The sequence below is a fragment of the Brachyistius frenatus genome, unplaced genomic scaffold, assembly GCF_029030835.1.
Source record: "Brachyistius frenatus isolate BFR_SWC_R1_liver_20210118 unplaced genomic scaffold, ASM2903083v1 Contig_23, whole genome shotgun sequence".
NCBI lineage: Eukaryota > Metazoa > Chordata > Actinopteri > Embiotocidae > Brachyistius > Brachyistius frenatus.
In genome coordinates, this window is record NW_027210622.1 from 4,959,669 (window position 1) to 4,980,547 (window position 20,879).

General features: G+C 38.9%; 1 protein-coding gene across 1 annotated transcript; it reads left to right on the top strand.

The window, feature by feature from the left end:
* The first annotated feature begins 1,650 nt into the window (after positions 1 to 1,650).
* On the top strand, positions 1,651 to 20,821 carry cabp4 (calcium binding protein 4). The gene is made up of 7 exons (XM_069697154.1): positions 1,651 to 1,706; positions 2,635 to 2,767; positions 9,770 to 9,800; positions 10,192 to 10,335; positions 15,983 to 16,092; positions 17,470 to 17,617; positions 20,739 to 20,821. The coding sequence occupies exons 1-7, from the start codon at positions 1,651 to 1,653 to the stop codon at positions 20,765 to 20,767; spliced, it is 651 nt and encodes a 216-aa protein (XP_069553255.1). The 3' UTR covers positions 20,768 to 20,821.
* Positions 20,822 to 20,879: the final 58 nt, after the last annotated feature.

A 20,879-nucleotide genomic window follows, 5' to 3' on the forward strand; every position in this document is an offset into this window, starting at 1 on the left:
CATGACAGAACATTAATCTGTCTCTCAAACGGACGGCCATAAGTCTTCTCCCCTCCTCCTCCTCCTCCTTCACAAGTCCTACACCTATGATTGTCATTCTCTCCCTCTTCCTCTTCTTGAGCTTCCTTTAACTCACACTCATGTATTCCACTTCTGTCCCCATGCTTCCTCTCTACACCTTTGTTTTATTCATATCACCTGTCTTAACCTTTGTGCCTACACTTTCCTGTCTGTTTTATGGTTATTTCATTGTTTGGGTGTGAGTCCTGTGATTGACTGGATTAATTTCAGCTGGGACAGGCTCCTGCCTCCACCCCAACCATAGCTAACAGAATGTTTGAGTGTCCTATTGCCCACATTCATTTGCGTTCAGTTGGACTGGAGTGATTCTTCCTCCCTCCAGCTCAAAATATGTTCGTTAAACCCCTAAGTTCTATGGGGAGCTTTTGCATCTTTAAGTTCCATGTTTTGGTCGATTTACTTGGATCACTCTCACAGTTCTCATCAACTTATTTTGAGACAATTTTCAGCATCAAAGCTCTGACAATACGGCTGAATGCTCGACCACTAAATAACCGAGAGAGAGTTTCCGATTAGCCAGAGAACATGGCGGGATATTTAGAAGCTCAAGTGACACGTAGTTCTTTCAGATGTTGGTGGAGAAGGAAGTAGAGCTAAAAGGAGAGTGAATGTTGGACTTAAAATAATGAGGTTGCCAGAGACACGACTACAAATTGATGCTACAAAGCTTTGAGTGTGACAGATGTGTAAATAGGCAACTGTTTGCTCGTGCATAGGTGTAGTGCTGCTGGAGTGCACTCGAACTAATTTGTTTTCTAAGTAAGGAGTTTAGAGTTCTGTTGAACAAATTGAAATTCATAGACATTTTTTTACGTGCTTGAAGATCCAATCTTCTCTAAAGCATATGTCATGCAAGAGAGCCTATGAAAACAAATTAAATAATCAAAGTTTTCATATTGATTTTTAAGGTGTATTGAATGATTTACGATACCAACTCAAAGCCTCTTTTTGATCCACTACTGTTTGCCCTGTTAATTTTACTTCAGTACGTGTTAACTTAGCATCTGAAATAGTCAGAACAACTTAACTGTACAACAAACAGCACTACACCCCTGCTCACATGTGAAACATTCAACTGTTATTTTTTTTGTTCTAAAATCCGTTCTTGTCATTTTGTAGTGAACCCTCCTCTTTTGAGACTTTACTGTTTATACGACATTTATTGGAGATAAAGTTTAGCTGAATTTCAGGAGCATGACCACACCTCAACCACTCCCCCACTTCTGGCCACACTCCTATAAATATCCACCCACTCTAAACCTCGGCCTGTTCACATTTTCTGCATCCCACGCTCCCTCCCTCTTGTTAAACCTCTTCACTTATGGTTATCATGTCCCATAGCCTTTATCCTTCCGTCCCACATGGAGATCTCGGGGATCTGCAAGGCCCGGGAGCCACAGTGGATCCTCGACTAAGCCTTCCCCAAACCGCGAAACTATCACCCCGGCTTAATCTCCCCCAATCAATGAAGGTTCGCCCCCAGCCGAGGCAGGGTCCTAGCCAGTGAATTTTCTTTTTACTCACATTATGAAATGTCTAATTTGACATTTGCATTTGTCTTTTAGCAGGATGTCTGTGAAGAGCGCAAAGGGAGGACCAGAAAGCAGACCATCCTCTGCTGCCAGGTCAGTGTAGAAAATTAATTAGGATTGAATACAATTAAAGAGTCAAATTTACAGTTTAACGAAAACCTCTGCCAAGTGTACATGTAAACTTGAAGCCTTTAAACATATAGAAGCTGCAAAATATTTTAGAATTCCAATTATTACTATTATTTCTTATGCAGTAGCAAGTGAATTCAGTAACAGGTAGAGAAACTCATTATGTTTGCAATGTGTTTACAGCATTTGAATATTTTTGGGGATAGTCTGTGAAACTTAAAAATTCAACAATTGTCTCCTGTTGCTACTGCTGTCTTTTAGCAGTCCATCTTCACTCCCTTAATCAGATGGCATATCTTTATTTCATCCTCCTAAGCTCAATGTTGTTGATTGTTAGTTGTTTGGTAGAATAAATGTAAAAATATTCATATGAATTACAGAACGCTTTGTTTGATAAACTCTTCTTACTCTCCTAGCATGTCTCCACGACCAGGGAGGGGTGCAGCAGCTGGAAGATTACCCACTCCAGGGAGATTCAAAAACAAGGCCCTTCAGCTCAGCCTTTCCAAGAAATTCTGGTTATTATCCGTCTCTGTTTTCTAACCAACATTGATTAAGACAAGGGGAGTGGGCTGTGTAGAGCTGTGCACCCAATTAGTGTCATCGAATGCTACAACAGCTGAAAAACAAGCCTTCAGAATTTCAACCAATTGTCCAAAGTAACACTGCCGTTCTTTCATGTTCTGGTGACTGATGTAACCACTGATGGCAGCTGATTGGACTGAAGCTGAGCAATCACTTCAAGGAAGGCTTCATGAGCACCTTTTTCAGAATCTTATGTAAAAGACACTTAGGTTTGTTTGTTAAACTAAGTTAGTAATGGAAATTATAGGCTTGGCTTTGATGTTGATGACTGCTCTCAATAATCGGCATGGAAATGCACGCTCCACAGCTCAAAGTCCCCAACGCCCAAAGGGAAGGGCTCTGTTGAGGTGGACGATGGTCTGCGCAGTAAAAGGAGCCTCAGCAACAGCTCAGCGGTGGCTGCTGCCTACATCTCCTACCTCAATAAACTTTTTGGACAGGTCAGTTCAACAGCACAGCACCACTTACATGTACGCACACACAAGAAGACATGCATGCTGATACAGCCATGACACACTTGTTGGACATTAAGAGGGAAAAGACAGAGGTGCAGTTTTAATAAAAATAATATTTAAAAAAAAAAACATCATCAGGAGCAGGTAAAGGTGTCAGGAAAAAACAGCTAATAAATAGCAGGTGTACCTGCTGATTGTTAAGTTGTATTAATTATTCTGATGACGTCACAGACTTATGTCAATGTATGTCATCATCCGATGTTCACTAAACTGCTTCACGACAACTTCCAGAGAGACTGTCCAATCAAGAAAAGTGTCTGAATTAGTATGTCAAGACAGAGAAGAGAGTGGTATAATGCACATAATAGTCTACAAGGAGACTGCTATTAGTCGAGATGAGGTTCTCTAACGTTAAAGAAATAGTAATTTAAACCCAAACATACAGTGGCTGTTTAAGACAAAAGACACAGTGAGAGAAATTAACTTCAAATTTAGAAATACAGCAAATACAGACACATATAAAAAACGAAAAAAAAAAAAAAAAAAAAAAGGCTAAAAGGAAAATGCTACCAGACGCGGGCTCAATTTCAATAAGCAACCCCTATTATGATTTATAATGTTTTTTATAAGGGTTTCCTTAAATTTATTGTTTTAATTTTTTTCAGGTCAGAAAGTTACCATTTAAACATTGAATATGTGGCCAATATATTTCTAAATATGTTTCTTCGTTGTGAAGAGAAAAGAGCTCACATCCCAGGCCTTGAACTCACCAGCTGCTCATTGTAATGTCTGATGAACTTTGCTCTCAGAGTTGACATATAATATTTGTTGCTTCCAGTTTGCCTGAAAGTAAAACCTGTGTGTTTTTTGGTTTCCTTATATGCACATAAATTCTCACATTTAAATAAAAATCCATAAATCTAAACTTAAATGATCAGAGGCAATGTGTTCAGTGTTAAGTTGTATTTTTAATGTACATCACAGATTGGATAATAATACGTAATGTACATTAAAATATATTCAACATTTAAATTGTGTGTCTTTTTACTGTTTGTAGCCTTGATATAGACCCGACTGTCTCTGGTCATTTAGTTTACTGATTTGTCCCGGCTGGTCATCTCAACAGCTGAGCTGTTAGCTGCTTAGATGACTAATCCTCCTGTGACCCAGAGGCCATTCTTCCAACTAAACTATGACATTAGCATGGTCATATGGTGGAATAAACAGTGGTTTCTAAGAATTTTTGGAAGGTGTAGGAAAATGACGGTGTCCTGCTAATAAAGGTTAGACATTTTTTTTGTTGTTGAAAAAACACAATCAAACCACATAGTTTGTCTTTTAATTCGGAGGGACCAATTGCATTTTGATGATTGTTTTATTCAAACGTTTAATGGCCTATATGGCTATATTTTTTTCTCATACTAACAATGTTTTGTTATGTGTCCAGTGTGTGTGTGTGTGTGTGTGTGTGTGTGTGTGTGTGTGTGTGTGTGTGTGTGTGTGTGTGTGTGTGTGTGTGTGTGTGTGTGTGTGTGTGTGTGTGTGTGTGTGTGTTTGCGTGTGCGGGGACATGCTTTGAGCTGTATTTGTAATTGTTGGCATTAAGCAGTTAATCAAAATATAAGGAGCTTTTAATAATCAGGCTATTTTTATTTTCACTTGTTAAAAGGTTAGGAACGACTGTCTATTATGTGATTATATATTCAACAATGTCTTAACTGTATTCAATTTTGTACATTGTCCATGAGCATGTTAAAGATGAAAAGCTGGAAGAGGGTGGCAGGGAAGGGTTGATAAAATAGAGGTTTACACAATGAGTCACAGCTGAAGGAAACAACATGAGGCTTTAAAGTTACACAGAATTGAGCAGGGAAATTGAACCATTTGTTGAGCTGATTAGGAAGTAACTATCGATTGAAAATACAAACTCTGGTTGCAGCTGTTTGCAGTGAAGTATCCCAAAATGAAGGCTCGGTTTCCGATACTATCCAGTAATTACTGTTGTGGAATAGGTCCAATAACTACAGAGTCAATGTCATTTCCAGGCTGTATGCATTCAAACATAAAATCAGGACTGTGGACGCTACCTCATCTTCTAAGCCTTAAAAAAAAAAAAAAAAAAAAGTCTCTTTAATGTAAGTCACTCCAATAATTTCACAAATGATTTGCTGCCAGGACACTGGGCTGACTTCCATTAATGCTCCGCTTGGCTCAAGTTAAGTATTGGCTCTGTTTATGACTGATACCATGATCCCAGATCTGTGCAGGGCATCACAGAATATCTGGGAAAATTACAGCTGGAAGTGAGCCAACAAACAATGCAGCCCATCTTACCCATTTCTATTAAAAACATTTGCTGATGTATACACGGAGCACCATGTACTGTACTGTAATATATACAGCATGATTTATTATAGTGTATATTCAGCCCTGGAACCAGGATCAGTGAAGAAACAGAAAGGAATGGGAAATGGAGGATAATTACAAGGACTTATTCTATGTACTGTTTAAATTGAAAAACTAAAACTTCTTATTTTACAAAAGACTTAAGACTTACAAAAGATGGAATTATGTCCTGAGCTGTTAGCATATTTAAAAATGATTTCTTACTCAGGGTTGTTCAGTATCCATTTGGGTTTTGTAGTCAGAATTTGAAAAATAGCCTTAACATTTCATTTTTATCAAGAAAATACAAATATTAAAAAGTGCCTGACTGGTCCAAATGAGTCTTTTCAGTAAGTGCTCCAAAATGATAAACCACGGATGCCATGAATGTATTAAGGAGAACTGGCAACTGGATTCAGGATGATGATAAATCAATTGAATTAAAATTGCACATTCGGTGCGTGGGCCAAAAAAGTTTTCAAGTTTGCTTAAGGCTTATCACGACTTCACCTCAGCCAAAAGCCTGATGATATCCACGCATATTATTTTAAGATGACGAACTCACCTTACTCTGCCTTTGATTGGCTTACACTGATATCCTTACCCTAACCTTAACCATTAATGCTGTCAAGCACATGCATGGGTCAAATTAGGTGTCTGAGTTGGACAATTGCTCCCTAACCTAATCCTGACCCTCCCATAACATAACAAACAATCATGACCATGATCACACGCTAACTTTACCATGTTTTTTTTTGCAAACATGTTATCAAAGACTAAATAACCTGTAACATATTAGTTGCTTCTTGAACCACAGAAACAATTTTTTTTTTTTTTAACCCAAACCATGACCTTTTCCTGGACCTATTTCTTTTAGAAGCTACTGAGAAATTATGTCTTGTCAGATCAGAAATACTTCCATGTATCATTCTAGAGGGACAATTGGATGTATTTTGTCATCGAATTTGGAGGACATGTTGTTATAATGTTTGAATTATGAGGGAGGAAGGCCTCAGACCTTGTCCCAACTTACACATTTTTAGTCCCCTATATCTTTATTATATTTTGTTTTTGTCTTTATTATGTTCCTTGAAAGTATGTTATGTTTAAAGGCATTTTAAGGGCAATTATTATAAATTTTGAAAAGAACCATGTAACCATGACCCTTGTGAGATCTTATTACAAAGCAGAGCAAAAGGCTTCTGCATAAATGCTTTCATCACAGGAGAAGGATTTACTCTAAAAGATAACAGTGAAATTTACACCAAGGGGAGTTGTGTGCCTATGAACATTTAATGATGTTTCTTAACCAGATTACTTAATAGCTGATGGGACTGTTTCATTGTTTTAAAGCAATTTATGGGAAATTAATACCATTTCACTGTGACCTTGGGCTACTGGACACTTTCACATCCTTCCCTGACTTATTACCTCACCTGCCATGACTGCTCTGCTTTGTTTTACTGTGACAGTCTGTAGCTTGAATTTACTAAGAGCCATGTTGAAGACACTGTTTAAGTTGATGCCTGGACACTGAGAGACCCTGCAGCCTTTGTAATCTCAACACAAGTATTAAAACCCCCTTTGCCAAGGTTCAATGTCAGCCCCTATCAATCCAACTGAAGAAGAGGTTGAGAGGGAGAAATAGCAGAATAAAAACAACATACATTCACATGTCTGATAGATCCAGACGAAGGCAGCTCAAGTTCAAGTGAAATGAACTGTTCTCATCAATGGGTACTTACTCTGTGCATACTGTTCTTGTACTGTGGTTTATAAGTGCCTTTTCAGCCTAATGATCAAAATTGTCGTATCAACGTACCTCTCTCGTGTACATGCGTGATGCTTACAAAGCAGTGGACTGCTCAACAGACCATGTGAAGGCAGGCAGAATTAAATTAACTGTTAATGGGCTCGTTCTGACAAATGAATTGAGAGTCTGCATGGCATGCTGTCTAATCCTTTCTGGATGAAAAAAAAAAAAAAAAATCCAATTAATGTGCTGACCTTGCTATGTAAATATGCCCTCGAAAGGCTGGAGGATCCTGCGCAGGGTAAACAGCGGTGCGGTAGGGTTTTATGCCACAACAAAAATCATAATAAAACCTAAAAGGTTCATATAAATCATGAGTCTTTTAGTATTTCAGACAGAGTACACATTAAAACATAACTCTTGATGCAATTGTGCCTTGGCTTGGGATCTGAGTTTCAACTCTATTGGCAATATTATACAGTGAATAATCATTTGAACGTCTGCCATACAGTGCAGCTTCCAAATAAACCGTGGGTGCCTCTCCTTTTCCTAATGCTATTGTGGATTGAACAGGATGACCTTGTATGACTTGTGTATTAGCCACTCTGAAGGCCAACATCTATTAGAAGAAACATTTTGCTCTTCTCTTTGAATTCCGGTTCCAGATCTGATTTGCCTTTTTATCTCTCACCATACCAGCAGGAAAAAGAAAAACTATAAGTGAAAAAATTGATTTCCCTTAATGAAAGTAGCAATAAGATGATGAAAATAGACACTCGATGAAAGGCAAAGGTCTGTCAGAAAGTGCAAAATCATAGAAGAAAGGTTTGCGTAGGCATTAAAGAAATTCAAGTATCAAAAGGTAGAGTACTTTGAAACTGAAAGCAATTAATTCAAGGTTGTCCATCTCTTCCATATGACATGCACAACAATGCAGCTTGCTTTAGGAGGTTTTTCATGTAAAACATTATGACAATAATTGCTATAGACATCCAGTAAATGTAATGAAGTTGTAAAAAAATCCCTCAGAGAGCCTGACAGAATAAAATAACCTAGAAAAAGAAACTGTACGGATGATTTGCCACTTCAAAGTCTACTGGTGTCTCTTTATCTCAGTTTTTCAATTCTATTAAGCCTAAGTGTTTTTCCGTACAGCATCAAAGCAAGGAAAATCAAGTCCGCAGCAAATTTGTGCACATCCGTGCTCGCAGTAATCGAAGGTTTTATAAGTGTCTGTGTCAGTCCTGTTTCTTTGAACTTATAGATGTCCTCAGGCTTGCAGCATCTTGGTGCCATCTCCATATGTCAGGCTCAATTGCTCTATAATATGATGACTGAGTAAGCATGTTTCTTGCTTCCTTTGTGGATGGATCATTCAGTTGAAGAGTTGAACATTGTTAGCAAGCCCTTGAGTGAAGATGCTGTGGGCACGAGCATGATTTAAAAATTATACACAAGCTTATTTCTAAAGACAAAGTGCTTGTATAGGATGATTAATTTAATTTCAGTGTGATCTTTCAATATCCAGCTTTTACGTATGCAAATTGTAATCAGCACGTTTACAAACATTAATTAGAGCAGCATTTTGTTTACTGGGACATGTGATGTGCCATGATTGTTTTGTTTTGTTTTATTTTAACAAAACTGCTAAATGAGCCCCTTAATGGCTAACATAGTGTTTGAGAGATCCATGCAAAGCTCCCCAGTCCCTAGACCCATCCTTTTAAAACAATGTTTCTTGCCTAAGGATAAATATTAGTAACATACGGCAACTGATTGCCAAATAATAATGTAGATGAAGAATATAATGTGTTTTTATAAAGTCAGTCTGTGGCCAGACATATCAACATCTTGCTTTTGTAAGCCCTCAGCAACCCTAAATTTTATTGTCTTCCATTACACTTAATGACTCTATGGAGATTTTGTTCGTAGCCCCAAGCTTTGCCTCTCTTCTTTGCAAATACACGAGTAAAGGAAAAAAGAGGGAGGAAGGGAGGGAAAGATCACCCTGAGCAAAATGTCAACACAAGCCAGAGAATACTGAATATTTCACACACGTGTGTATGCAAATTACATGTCTTGTATCTAGGTAGGCAAGTGTATCTGAATATCTGTGTCGTGGTTTATTTATCTCAGTTTCTTTTGTGACAAGGTTTGTGCTCCTCACTGTCATATGGTTGTGCGTGGGTGTGTACTGGTATGCGCACAGACTGATCTTATGCTGCATCTCCCTTAGGATGCTGCAGATGTAGAGTGTGCATCTGTGTGTGTACATGCATTACCCATGTTGTGGGGATATAAATCTGTATATCCAGTCACATTGTGGGAACCCGCCTCCCTTATGTTGACAAAAAGTAAGTCCCCATAAGATCACTAGACTTTATCATAAAGATTGGATTTAAGTTATGCTGGTAACAGTAGTTATGGTTAGTGTAGGTCTGACTGTGTGTGTGTGTGTGTGTGTGTGTGTGTGTGTGTGTGTGTGTGTGTGTGTGTGTGTGTGTGTGTGTGTGTGTGTGTGTGTGTGTGTGTGTGTGTGTGTGTGTGTGTGTGTGTGTGTGTGTGTGTGTGTGTGTGTGTGTGCATATAAATCTGTAGGAATGTGTGGTATTGTGTGGTTTTGCAAATTAGATAGACATGTCGCCGGGTGAAATCCCATTAGAGTTTACTGTCAGCATGCAGCGGTGTTGACATGATATGCATGTTGTCTTAATTTGGTAGTCAGAAACAGATTATCACTGGGATATTCTTCCGGAGAGTTCCCTGATTTAAAGCCAACCTGATTTTACACCCTGTGTTCCGATACTGTTGTCATTTTTTCCACCGTCTCTCTGTTCTCTGTGCTGCAGGAGAGAGAGCTGATGCCGGAGGAGCTGGATGGTAAGATGTTGTTGATGGAGTAATTACGATGCTGGCACATGATAAATCACAAGTCAATGCAGAGCTTTATCAATCGCATTGATATATTCTCCCGTTAAGCTTGCTCCTCGTCGTGATTCATGTAAGAGATTGGACGTTTCTCAGATCGCCTTGAAATGTTGTCTGCCAATGACTCAGAGCTACAAAATCATTTTGACCAACATAACTTTCTGTTTCTGGCTGCAGTTGTGTTTGCTGCAGTCAACAACTTATAGGCTAGTTAAAACTTGCAACTGTCAGTTTCTGCACATGCCGTGTATATTTGTGAGTGTGTGTTTCACTCTTGGGGAAAACACTTTACCCTACTTTACGGTTTGTTACAGTTAAAGTAATTTGTTTGTGTGTCTGTCAGAGCTGCAGGAGGCCTTTAAGGAATTTGACTATGATGCAGATGGTTTCATCCATTACAAAGACATCGCAGACTGCATGAGGACCATGGGCTACATGCCTACAGAGATGGAGCTCATCGAGATCATCCAGCAAATCAAAATGAAATGTAAGTATTTATCTGTCTGGCAGTGGCCGATGGATTCCAAGTCTTCCTCTGAGGTTAAAGCATGTGTTCATGATTGATGGGTCCTTCTGAGGTGAGCAGGTGTGAATGTGTGAGTAATGTGTCAGCGTGTGTTGCACAAACCCAGGCGCCTGTGTTCTCTCCTATGAGTCCTTGAGGAATTGATCTTTGTCTTTGGAGTTGGGGACGTTCATGATGTTTTAGCAGACTGATTAATGGCCCTCGCTGCAGGTGCAGGGGTGTATGAGTGTTAGTCTCCATATACAAATGTGTGTTTAGACTCAACGTTCCTCTCTATGCTCTTAATGCTGGGTTTGCCTCTGCTTTCTTTCCTGAAAGATCAAGTACAGATATGTGTGTGGTTGGTGTTCAAGTGAATCATCATTTCAATTGAATTCTGGATTTTCGCCAGTTTTTAGAACACCTACTTGTTGTCGGACCGAGGCCTGCAAATCTAAACTAAGTTTCTGCCAAGATTTTGTATAAACCCTTGCTGGACACACAGGAATTAGAGACATGAAACATTTTATGGTTGTGACACTTTCAAATATTCTGATTAAGGGTGTTTTATTATATAAATTATTAAGATAACATATTATCATTATATTTAATGTTGTATGCATTCACGCACAATATCAACTATGCAAGAAGCACACACAAACTACTTTTTTTCCAAGTTGCTCTCCTGGCAACAATTCCAGTCAAAAAAAAAAAAAAAAAAAAAAAAAAACACCTCTTCATCAAAATTACACATTTAGGAGTTTTTTGCGAGAGAAAAATCCCTTTATGCCATAAAGTGGCTTAGATGTAACTCTACACCTTTGCCTTCAATCAGTTTGAGCAGATCTATGAATGTGCAAATAGTCCCCGCGTCTATCTCCACCCACCCCTACGCTGCTCGCCTGCAGCTCCAGCTGGTAGCTCGATGACGGAAAGCGCCGCCCAGCAGTTTGACTCAGATTGGTTCCCTGGCAGTCTGAATCCCTGTTTTTGAGACCATCGCTCTACGAGTTCTGCAGTGGAAATGCTCAGCCACGATGTTGGCTGTTTATTTCGCTCATATATCATATATCTATTCCAAAACAACCAACTTCTTTGTCTGGTATGACCAGCAGCTTATGGTAACTAATGTCAGTTAATGTTAGAAAACTTTACACAGATATTTCTGTGTAACTGATGTTACTGAGTCTCTCCCAACTTAATAAGGACTGTTTACTATTTTTACTAAGTTACATCATATTTTAGCATAAATCTTTGTAATTCTCAATACACAATCTGTGGTTACATCCCAGTTCCGTTAACTGCATTCATCTTTTCTTTGCATTTTATGTCCTCCTACTAAATATACATGAGAAGTCGGAAGGAAAAGATGCAAAGAGGAAGGATACAAGAAAAAACGGGGTTTTTTTTTTTTAGAAACGAGGGGTCCTTTGATTGAAACCATGATAGGAAACAACATCTGTTTCTAAAGACGGCAGCACCGCTGGATCAGGTGTTAGTCTGATCTGAGAACTCCGTGGCAACTTTTTTGTTTGGTTTAGAGTTTGTATTTGCCCAAGTGAGTACTGTTCAAATACTAATCAGCATGCAGAGCAACTACTGCTGCAGTTATTATACAATGACAATAAAGTGTCTAATGTTTTATGAATATGATTTTTACTCCATTTCAGAATTTGTTTCCATACCATCAGTCACATCAGAAGGATACAACTGACATACAGCAGCCTCAGCCTCCTGCATGAGTGACCAAACAAACATCTGAAAATGTTTGGTCACTTGTGGAAAATGTGAACTGCTGATGTCGGGCCAGCTGCATTGTCAAACAGTCAGCTGCAGTACATAAACAGCATAAACTTACCAGCAAATGCCCCTTCGGTCCATTGACATGCTGTTGTGGTCCTTGCTCTCCAGTACCACTGATTACAAAACGATAACTGGCCCTGATTTGGACGGCAAGCTCTGACACTACGGTCTCTTATTCCCAGCTGGTGTTCAGAAACAACAGCTTCTGTCAATCAAACATAGAAACCAAAACACTGAGGGGAAAAAAAGAGCATTTCTAACATTTCCACAAAACCTTCTTTACTTCTTTTCATTAATAGAAAAACAAAGTGACATTATTTTTACCAGAAAAAAAGGAAGACTACATGTGAATTCAGTTGAACTAAAGCATTATTTACCTCCACAAATATTTCTTTACTCTCTTGTGAAGTATGGTATCCATCCTTCCGGACAGTTTTGATTTTAATTGCCCAGTTTTCTAATGAATAATGTCCATGTGTCAATAAAAGGCTCTGTGGGAGATTGGTTTTTGTAAGGAATGTTGTTGTTGAAGTACTGTAAGAAAAATATTTCTTCGATAGCAAATAAAACCAAACATTGCAAGGATCCTAATTAATAAGTAATTTATTGATTAATTGTTTATGGCCGAATAAATCTTTTCACCAAGTGTGTGAAAAGTACATAAGTCATTTTAATATTTGTTGTCTCAGAGACTTCTGCTTGTGCTTGCTTTGAAAAATAGTTTTAAGTAGAAGAATTGTAACTTAGTATTGAGCTCCGAGGAAAATAACATGGATGAAGAGCTAAAAACTGGACTTTGATTTCACAGCGTAACTAAGCTGCTTCATCACATTGGATACAGCGAGGCCGTGTTTTTCTGCTGTAATCCTCAGGGACCAGAGTGCAGCTGGTTTCCTGTCCTACCAGTTAGTTAATTAGATTCACCTGGTATCCCAGGTGTAAATCATTTCCTGATTAGACAGTTAGGATGACAACCGCAAGGGATCTTGAAATGTCTATATCAACCTCACACAGAGGCTCCATAAATGTCTCCATCCGATGTCCACCTTTACAGAAAGTACCATGGACACAAAGAACTACTGCTAACGTCTGCACAAACATATTTCGAATTTGTCAAGATTTTCAAAAATATCAAATATTACATGAAAAGATGTATTAATAACTCATTGAGTTACACTTAATGCAAAATTGCAGCCATTAAAAAGGGCGACTCTGAAGCTTATCACACCAGAAACTTAATATGTAACAGGAACAAGACACACCATTTGTTAAAAAACAGTGTAGAAAATCATTTTACATCTGAAAGGGAAACTTGAAGAGAAATATTAAACACATCAGGCCTTCAGTGGTTGTTCCTATATTTCATATTTCATGCCATTTTACACAGTATAACATGAATTATCCATAAGTTTGATGACGCATTGGCTCAGTCAATAAGGTATTTTGGGTTCAGACATTCCTTGCTTGTTGTCTGTTGAGTAATCTCTATAGAGACATTGTAAAAAAAAAATACAGTCCATAACAACCATTACACTATCAATTAATGAAATAATAATAATAATCTCCCAAGACTTGTAGCAGAATTTTTTTTTATCGTGGTGATAATAGACTGACCCATTTAAATCACATCAATTCTTCAAGGCAGTGTCAGGATTCCCCCCAGACTGCTGTCCACCAAGGGTAAAGCCAGTCAACTAAAAAAATATATATTTCACTTTGTGGCAAGTCTGAAAATCTTTCACTAACTCAAAATTCATAGAATTAGTTGCCAGGAGTGGGCTTTTATTTCAGAATCCTGCAGCTGTTGTTGTTATTAGTAGGTGACAGTTTGAGCCATTAGTTTCATGATTCAGAACCATTTAGAGGGCATTTCCTCCCCGCAGAGTTTTTTGTAGTTTGATTCTCTCTCAACGGTCCTGAGACTCAGAGCACTGATTCAATTTCTGAACCACAAAGTGACCGCATGGCTTTATTGAAACAGTCTTTCACTTGTGCCAAGACCCAGATAATGAAAACAGACTGAGCCTATTGGTCTATACTATCAAATAAGCCTGTCTTTTGTCAAACAAATAACATGAGCCATCCTTTTGTATCAGTCTGTTTGGATAATTACCATGGGGATCAAACAAAACAAAACTGGTTCTTACTGGGTTGAAGAAAGCATAATGAGCACATGGCTGAGTGCACAGATATATCATCCATGCTCTGAGGATTTTCATAAAGTTTTCACAGCAAGAAGCTAAATTCAGGACAGGACAGGTATACTATATTTACTTAAGTACTGGGCTTAATTAGTTTAAACTTCACAATATGTCAGATGGAAATATTGCACCTTTTACTCAACGTCATCGACAGTTTATTTACATGCTGAAAAATAACATTAGCTCAGACAGATAATACATTGTCATAAAATAAACCAGTGCTGACAGTGTGCAAAGGTTCACGACCTTGTTCAAGTGCTGGAAAAACATTTTGAATTGTATGGGATATTGATGATGGCTGCATTCCACTCAGGTCAGGGCTTTTTGGAAAACTAAATGGAACTGAGCCATCATTAACACACCTGTGAGCAGTAAAGCCGTCAACAGTATTGCAAGCGTTTCTTTTTTTAAATTGTCGTCGACAGGAAAAATGCTTCTTGGGACGCAGAGCTTTTCAGTCTAGCTGGGAAAATTTGGCAGCAATGCTGAGCAGCAGCACCATGTTCAGCTCTGTCAATACAACTGTCATGACAAGTCATAATGTCACAGGAAAAAAAGAAGACGACAAAAGAAGAATTTGCTTTGGGACGATTTAGGGGGATGGTTGGATCCCTTCTGTGCTGTAAAATTACTAAATTTGGAAATCTTTGCTGTAAGTTATTTGACATTTTCTCATTTGTGGCTCAAGAGTGAATGCTTTTGAGGCTGTAGCCGCCCATTGTCACACTAAAAATTAAAATTAAATATGCAAGGAAGCTTTAGTTTAATAGAATGTGGTCAGGATGTTGAGCAAAGCAGAAAATTTTAGTTAGCTATTGCTGGTAAGGAGGGTGAAAACTTATGTCAGGTTTGTCTGAAATTCCTTTTTGGAGACGATCTCTTATTGCAAAGTGGTATTAAACCTAAGCCAATTACTTCTGTTTGCCTTGAAAAATGTTTTATTGTTAGGTAACTAACAATACAATTTTCAAGTTCCGGCTGTGCAACAGTTTCTTCCCCTTCCTATTGAGGAACAGACTCTGTTTAATAGACCACTTCTTAAGGTCTCCAGCTGCAGGTAAACACACAGCAGGGAAATTTGCATTCTTTCAGAGGAAGTGGGGGTGAACCTTGGGAACACCTCCAGCCAATCAGAGTGTCTGTTCATGAATAATGCAAATTGTATGTAAATGAGTTTGGAAACAGCCTGCTGGAGGATAGGGCTGTTTCAGAAACTAGGCCATGAGGAAAGATGAACTTGGAGAAATCTAAAAGAATGTTGGTGTAAAAACTCCATTAAATAAAAAAAAATTAAAATATAAAAATGTGTGAAAAGGCCTTCCAGAGCTATAAAACTGTATTTGGTGGTGAGATAAAAGGAGCTACAATCACTGAAACTCCAGAACATGTTCCAAATTAAGAGTCTAGATCAATGCTTAAACTATGGCAAAGAAAATCAGTTAATGCAGTATAAAATTTTGGATCCGAATTTTCTTTCCAGCATTGTCACTGAAAAGGTAAATAGCAAGAACCCCATTTTAATATCCTCTATGGGAAGCATTTACACCTCAGGGAGGCACAGAAGTTACTACTCGTCCTGTGCATGTGGCTGTCTGCATACGTGTGTGTGTCCTGTCGTTCTGCAGGGGGTGGGCACGTAGACTTTGATGATTTCTGCACATTAATGGGGCCAAGGATGCTGGCTGAGACAGCTCATATGGTCGGGCTGAAGGAGCTCCGCTGTGCCTTCAAACAGGTAAGAGGTCACCGGCTAAAACCTGTGAGGAAGCACGACTTCAAGTGAATTGGCCCTGGTTCTGACAGCACTTTGAAGTGTGCAACAGGACCTTTCTTTAGAAAGTGTCAAGGGTGTATGAATCTTACTTGTAAACAAGTCAGAGGGAAAAGCTAGCTGGCCATGAAAGTAGATGAAAAGGTTTTAAGACGAAAGAAAACTATTCATATTGATCAGGTTTTCCTGCCATCCAGAGCCCCACGTTTTATTTTCTACACTTAGTTTTCTCAGCTGCTAATTTTTTCTCACTAAACGATTATATTCTGTGGCCTTATTGGTGCTTCACTGATGAAACATCTATTGAGCTCCTGCCTTTGACGTCAATATAGGAGCAGGTACACAAGGGCTCAAGGCTCTGGTGTGATGTCGTCTCTTGACAGAGCAAAACAAATGAGGCGATCATGTTATTTATAAGCACAGCTTCACACACCTGCGTTCATCCCTTTAACACATTGCTGCATGACAGGGTTTTTTTTTAATGGTTACAGCGCTAATAATCTCTTCTTAATGATTACAGCTCCAAACATATCCGAGTGTACAATATACCACTGAGATTCATTTATCTGTATTATAAATTTGGTTAGGCTACTTTCTCTCTGTTTTAAAAAACAAAGAAGAAATTGGACATCAGCTGTCTGAGAAATGATTTACTACATTACTGTATTTATTAATGAGAGAATGTGAAATGTCCTTTCTATGTGGAAATCCCACACAGTGTAAAGTTGTTCATCTCAAAAGCACTTTGTTTTAAGAATGCAAAGTTTCATGAAATGGTCATCTGTCTTTGTAGCTTCCCGTGCGTCATCGTCATTAATTACAGTTAAAGGTCACAAATTCACGTGATCTGGTGTTTCAATCTATTTGTAGAGAATAATGAATGAGCTCTCCTCTCCTCTATGACTTCTGAACAGAAACATCGGGAACTTCAGAGCACAGTGTACTCTCTGAACAAATGAGCATTAATTTTCAACAGATTCCAGCTCACTTCAAAAGGCTTTCTCAGTTAACTAACGCCTCATGAGTCAGCATTGAACCATCTGCAGACTCAAGCTGTGTCAGACTTCCAGGGACCTCATGCATCCGTTCTGTAATTATATACTGTAAAAGTGAAACTGTATTTGACATCTGTGTTAGACATTTTCATTTCTTTACATTGTGCTGTATTTATCCGTTTTTTTTTTTTTTATCAAAGTAAAAATTTATGTTGAGCTTAACTTCTCTGTTCCTTGTGTCAACTTCAATTCTCTTAACATATAAGATCTATTTATTTGTCTTTCCTTGCCCACCACATGTTTGTGTCCCCACCTCCTTGCTCTTCACTGACCCCACACGTTGCAGTTTGACTGTGATGGTGATGGAAAGATCACTTTTGATGAGCTGAAGGAGGGCATGAAGACCCTCCTTGGGGAGAAGCTGAAGAAAGGCGAGCTGGAGGAGATCCTCAGCGACATTGACCTAAACAAAGATGGCAACATTGACTTTGATGGTGAGCGCCTGGGGACTTGTAAGGGGGTGATGTGTAGGAGGGGATAGACACCAAGTACAATAATGATTATCAGCCGGGGGTACCTGAAACACCTGCTTTTATCAGGGGATATGTAAATAGGTCTGAACAACCATTTATAGCATATATATATATATATATATAAACTTTCAACTATGCTTTAGTTTAGTTTAGTTTTAGTTTGTTTTATGCTGGCCCCACACTGTAGGGTAATTGGGCCGATTCTGGGTCCGATTCATCCTTCCCAACAAATATCAAACATATTTATGTCTAAAATAATGCAAGTGTCTCGGCAATGACTGTGGATCACGCCCAGAAAAATAATAGTATTAATATCTTCAAGGTTGGAAAATTGCTCAAATTGACTACATTTCTAATATCATCAAGTTTCAACCCACCTGTGTCCAAATTTTGTTAATGTTAGTTTGTGACAGTACCTTGAACTAGCCGTGTTTGAGACAAACAATAAAGCTTTACTTTGAACTCACCTCCAGCTGACAGTGAAAAATATGTAGGTTAAGCCATCCTGGTCCCGACTTCTTAGCCATGACTTTTTTCCTCCTATTTTGTTTTTCGGTGCAAAACGTAGCGCACACACACACACACACACCTGATAAACACCTGACGATGATGGTCGGCTGCCATATTTGTTTTGCTCTGAAGTCTCGTTGGATTACGCGAGATTCTGTGAGACTTCCAGGCCTCGATCGTGTTTCTTGACTTTGAATCATTTTTTTGTGTGCATTTTTTTTTTTTTTTTAACCTGTCATTATGTCTGTGGTCTCACATTTTTAAAGTCGGTTATAACTCTACTGTGCACCAGGCAATGAAGAGCAAAAAAAAAAAAAGACAGTCAAATAGAACACAAAGAATGCTTCTCTTTTAGTAAATTTAAAATAATTAGAAGCCCAAGCTCAGTCAGCTGTCATGATGTTGCAGTTGAGCGTGTGATTTAGCCTGCAAGCTGAGATTGAAATAGATGGCTAAAGGTAATGGGGGGGGGATTGAAAGTTTGACAGTCAATGGGACGAACACGTCCTCATACCTAAATGAGAAGAGCTCCTTCGCCAAGATGACGCGCATGTGAAATGGTTGTAGTTTAGGTTTAGTTTAGTTTAGGTTAAAAACATGGTTAAATATGTCTGTTATGTAAGTTGACCATCTATAATGTTGCCAACAATATAATCCACAAGCTTTCAATATCCTTGCTAATTGCCTTTTACTAACAATAATCCGTAAATTACATGTAGGCTACGTAACGTAAAGGTATGTTACATGCATGACGTGAATTCAATTTGTTTTGATTCTTGGAAGTGAAAATAAGTCCCCGATAAAAAAAAATAAAAAAAAAAGATTAAAAAAAAGTTTTGCACACAAACAGGTTCCTCCCATCCAACCACCTTCTGCCTCGTCAGACTTTGCCACCCCTTACACTACGTCACCTGACTTTGTCCTTTGCTCCTGTCATAATTACTATGGCCACTAGAGGTCGCAATAAATGTAAACAGAGTTTCTTGCACAGACAACCTATACCGCCCTGATAAACGGTTTTAGTTCAAAAGTAACAACAACTTTGATCATTCAATTTTATGAAAAATATATTGTAGCAAAATCAACGTAATTTATAGCATCAGGTACAATTCACTGACATTGCAGTAATTTATAAATTATAAACAAACAAAAAAACATTTAATACTGAGAGGGGGCTCATATGGGGCTGTGACAAATAAGGTTGTGGTTGTAGTCATCCGTGTGAGGAAGAGCAAACGAGGAAAGACAGTTATTCTTGTTGGGATGGGTGGACGATGAAGGGGACTGAAGGAGGGTGGGGGGAAAAGGTGACATGGGAAAGCAGACATGGTTAAGTCAAGGTGGGTTGACTGGAGGGGCCAATCAAATCTAATCAGCAGTGCATTAAGCCAATCAACATACATGTCAGGACACCTGTCACATGCTACTGCACAAAGAACAGACACCTCCAGACAGCTCAAGGACTCTGCAGAAATGACATTACCATTTCTTACACAAAGAAACAATACAATGGCACACGATCACACACACACACACACACACACACACACACACACACACACACACACACACACACACACACACACACACACGTGTGTCAATGTGCACATGTGCAGGTGTCATCTTCACAACATGCTTGCTGGTGTGATTATAGGCTGCAGCACACCATGCGGTGAGACATGTGATCCTGTTTGTCTTGTCTCAGCAGTCCAATCAATTACAGTTATTGGGAACATATGAATAGGCGTGTCAGGCTCAAAAAGGATCAATAAGCAGGTGCTCCTTATTATCATCAATTAGTCTCCAGGGCAGCGTTTGAGTGCATCTGTCCAGCGCAGCCACACGTGCAGAATTTCCTCCCTGGCAGCTGCATCCTCAGCACCTACACCGGGGCTATCACAACGTTCCTGTGGCACGTCAAATTCAAATGTTACGATGGCTATGACAGCGCTCAAGACGTGATAAAACTGGGTTAATCTGGAATTAAGTTGTATCAATCAACAGATTCACACCTGGAGCCTTTTACAGGAAAGCACTTCAGCTAGAAAACAGGAAATAGAAGACACAATTGATGAGATGGGTTTCGTGAAAACCCACCTCAAGCTATCTGCACCTGGCTTTTATAGTCTTGATCGGTGGATCCACAATAATTTAAATGGTGATCTGAAACAAGTGGCAATCAACTGATTGCTTTGTACAAGAGATGAACAAACAGAGTTCCTAGCCTAAGATCTATGTCTGAGTTTAATCCTTGTTCAGAAAACCGGTCACGTATATCTTTTAAAATGAAAAATATGAAACTGTCATGATTGAATTATTAACCGAAATGCTCCTGTGCCTTTCCTCCAGTTTTGCCTTTGACACATCACCCCGTCAATGCTTCAATTTTTCATTAACTTTATAATGATGGAAACATTTCGGTCATTACATCACACCGTGAGCTCTGTTGGCTTCCATTGCAATTCCATGTGAGCTGAGAACAATGTGACTGCATCCCATGATGTCTTCTTATGATGTCAGTGTCATTAGTCCTTATCAGTGGATCTGCTGCTGTCTCTGTCTCCCCCTGCAGAGTTTGTTATGATGCTGTCTGCACGATGACCTCTGATGGAAGAAGATGGAGCTGGATTCATTAGCTGGGAACCCTTAACTCATGACAACTGTTTACTTCTCACTACTTTTCCTCAGACACTGTGTGTATGACATGTCAGAC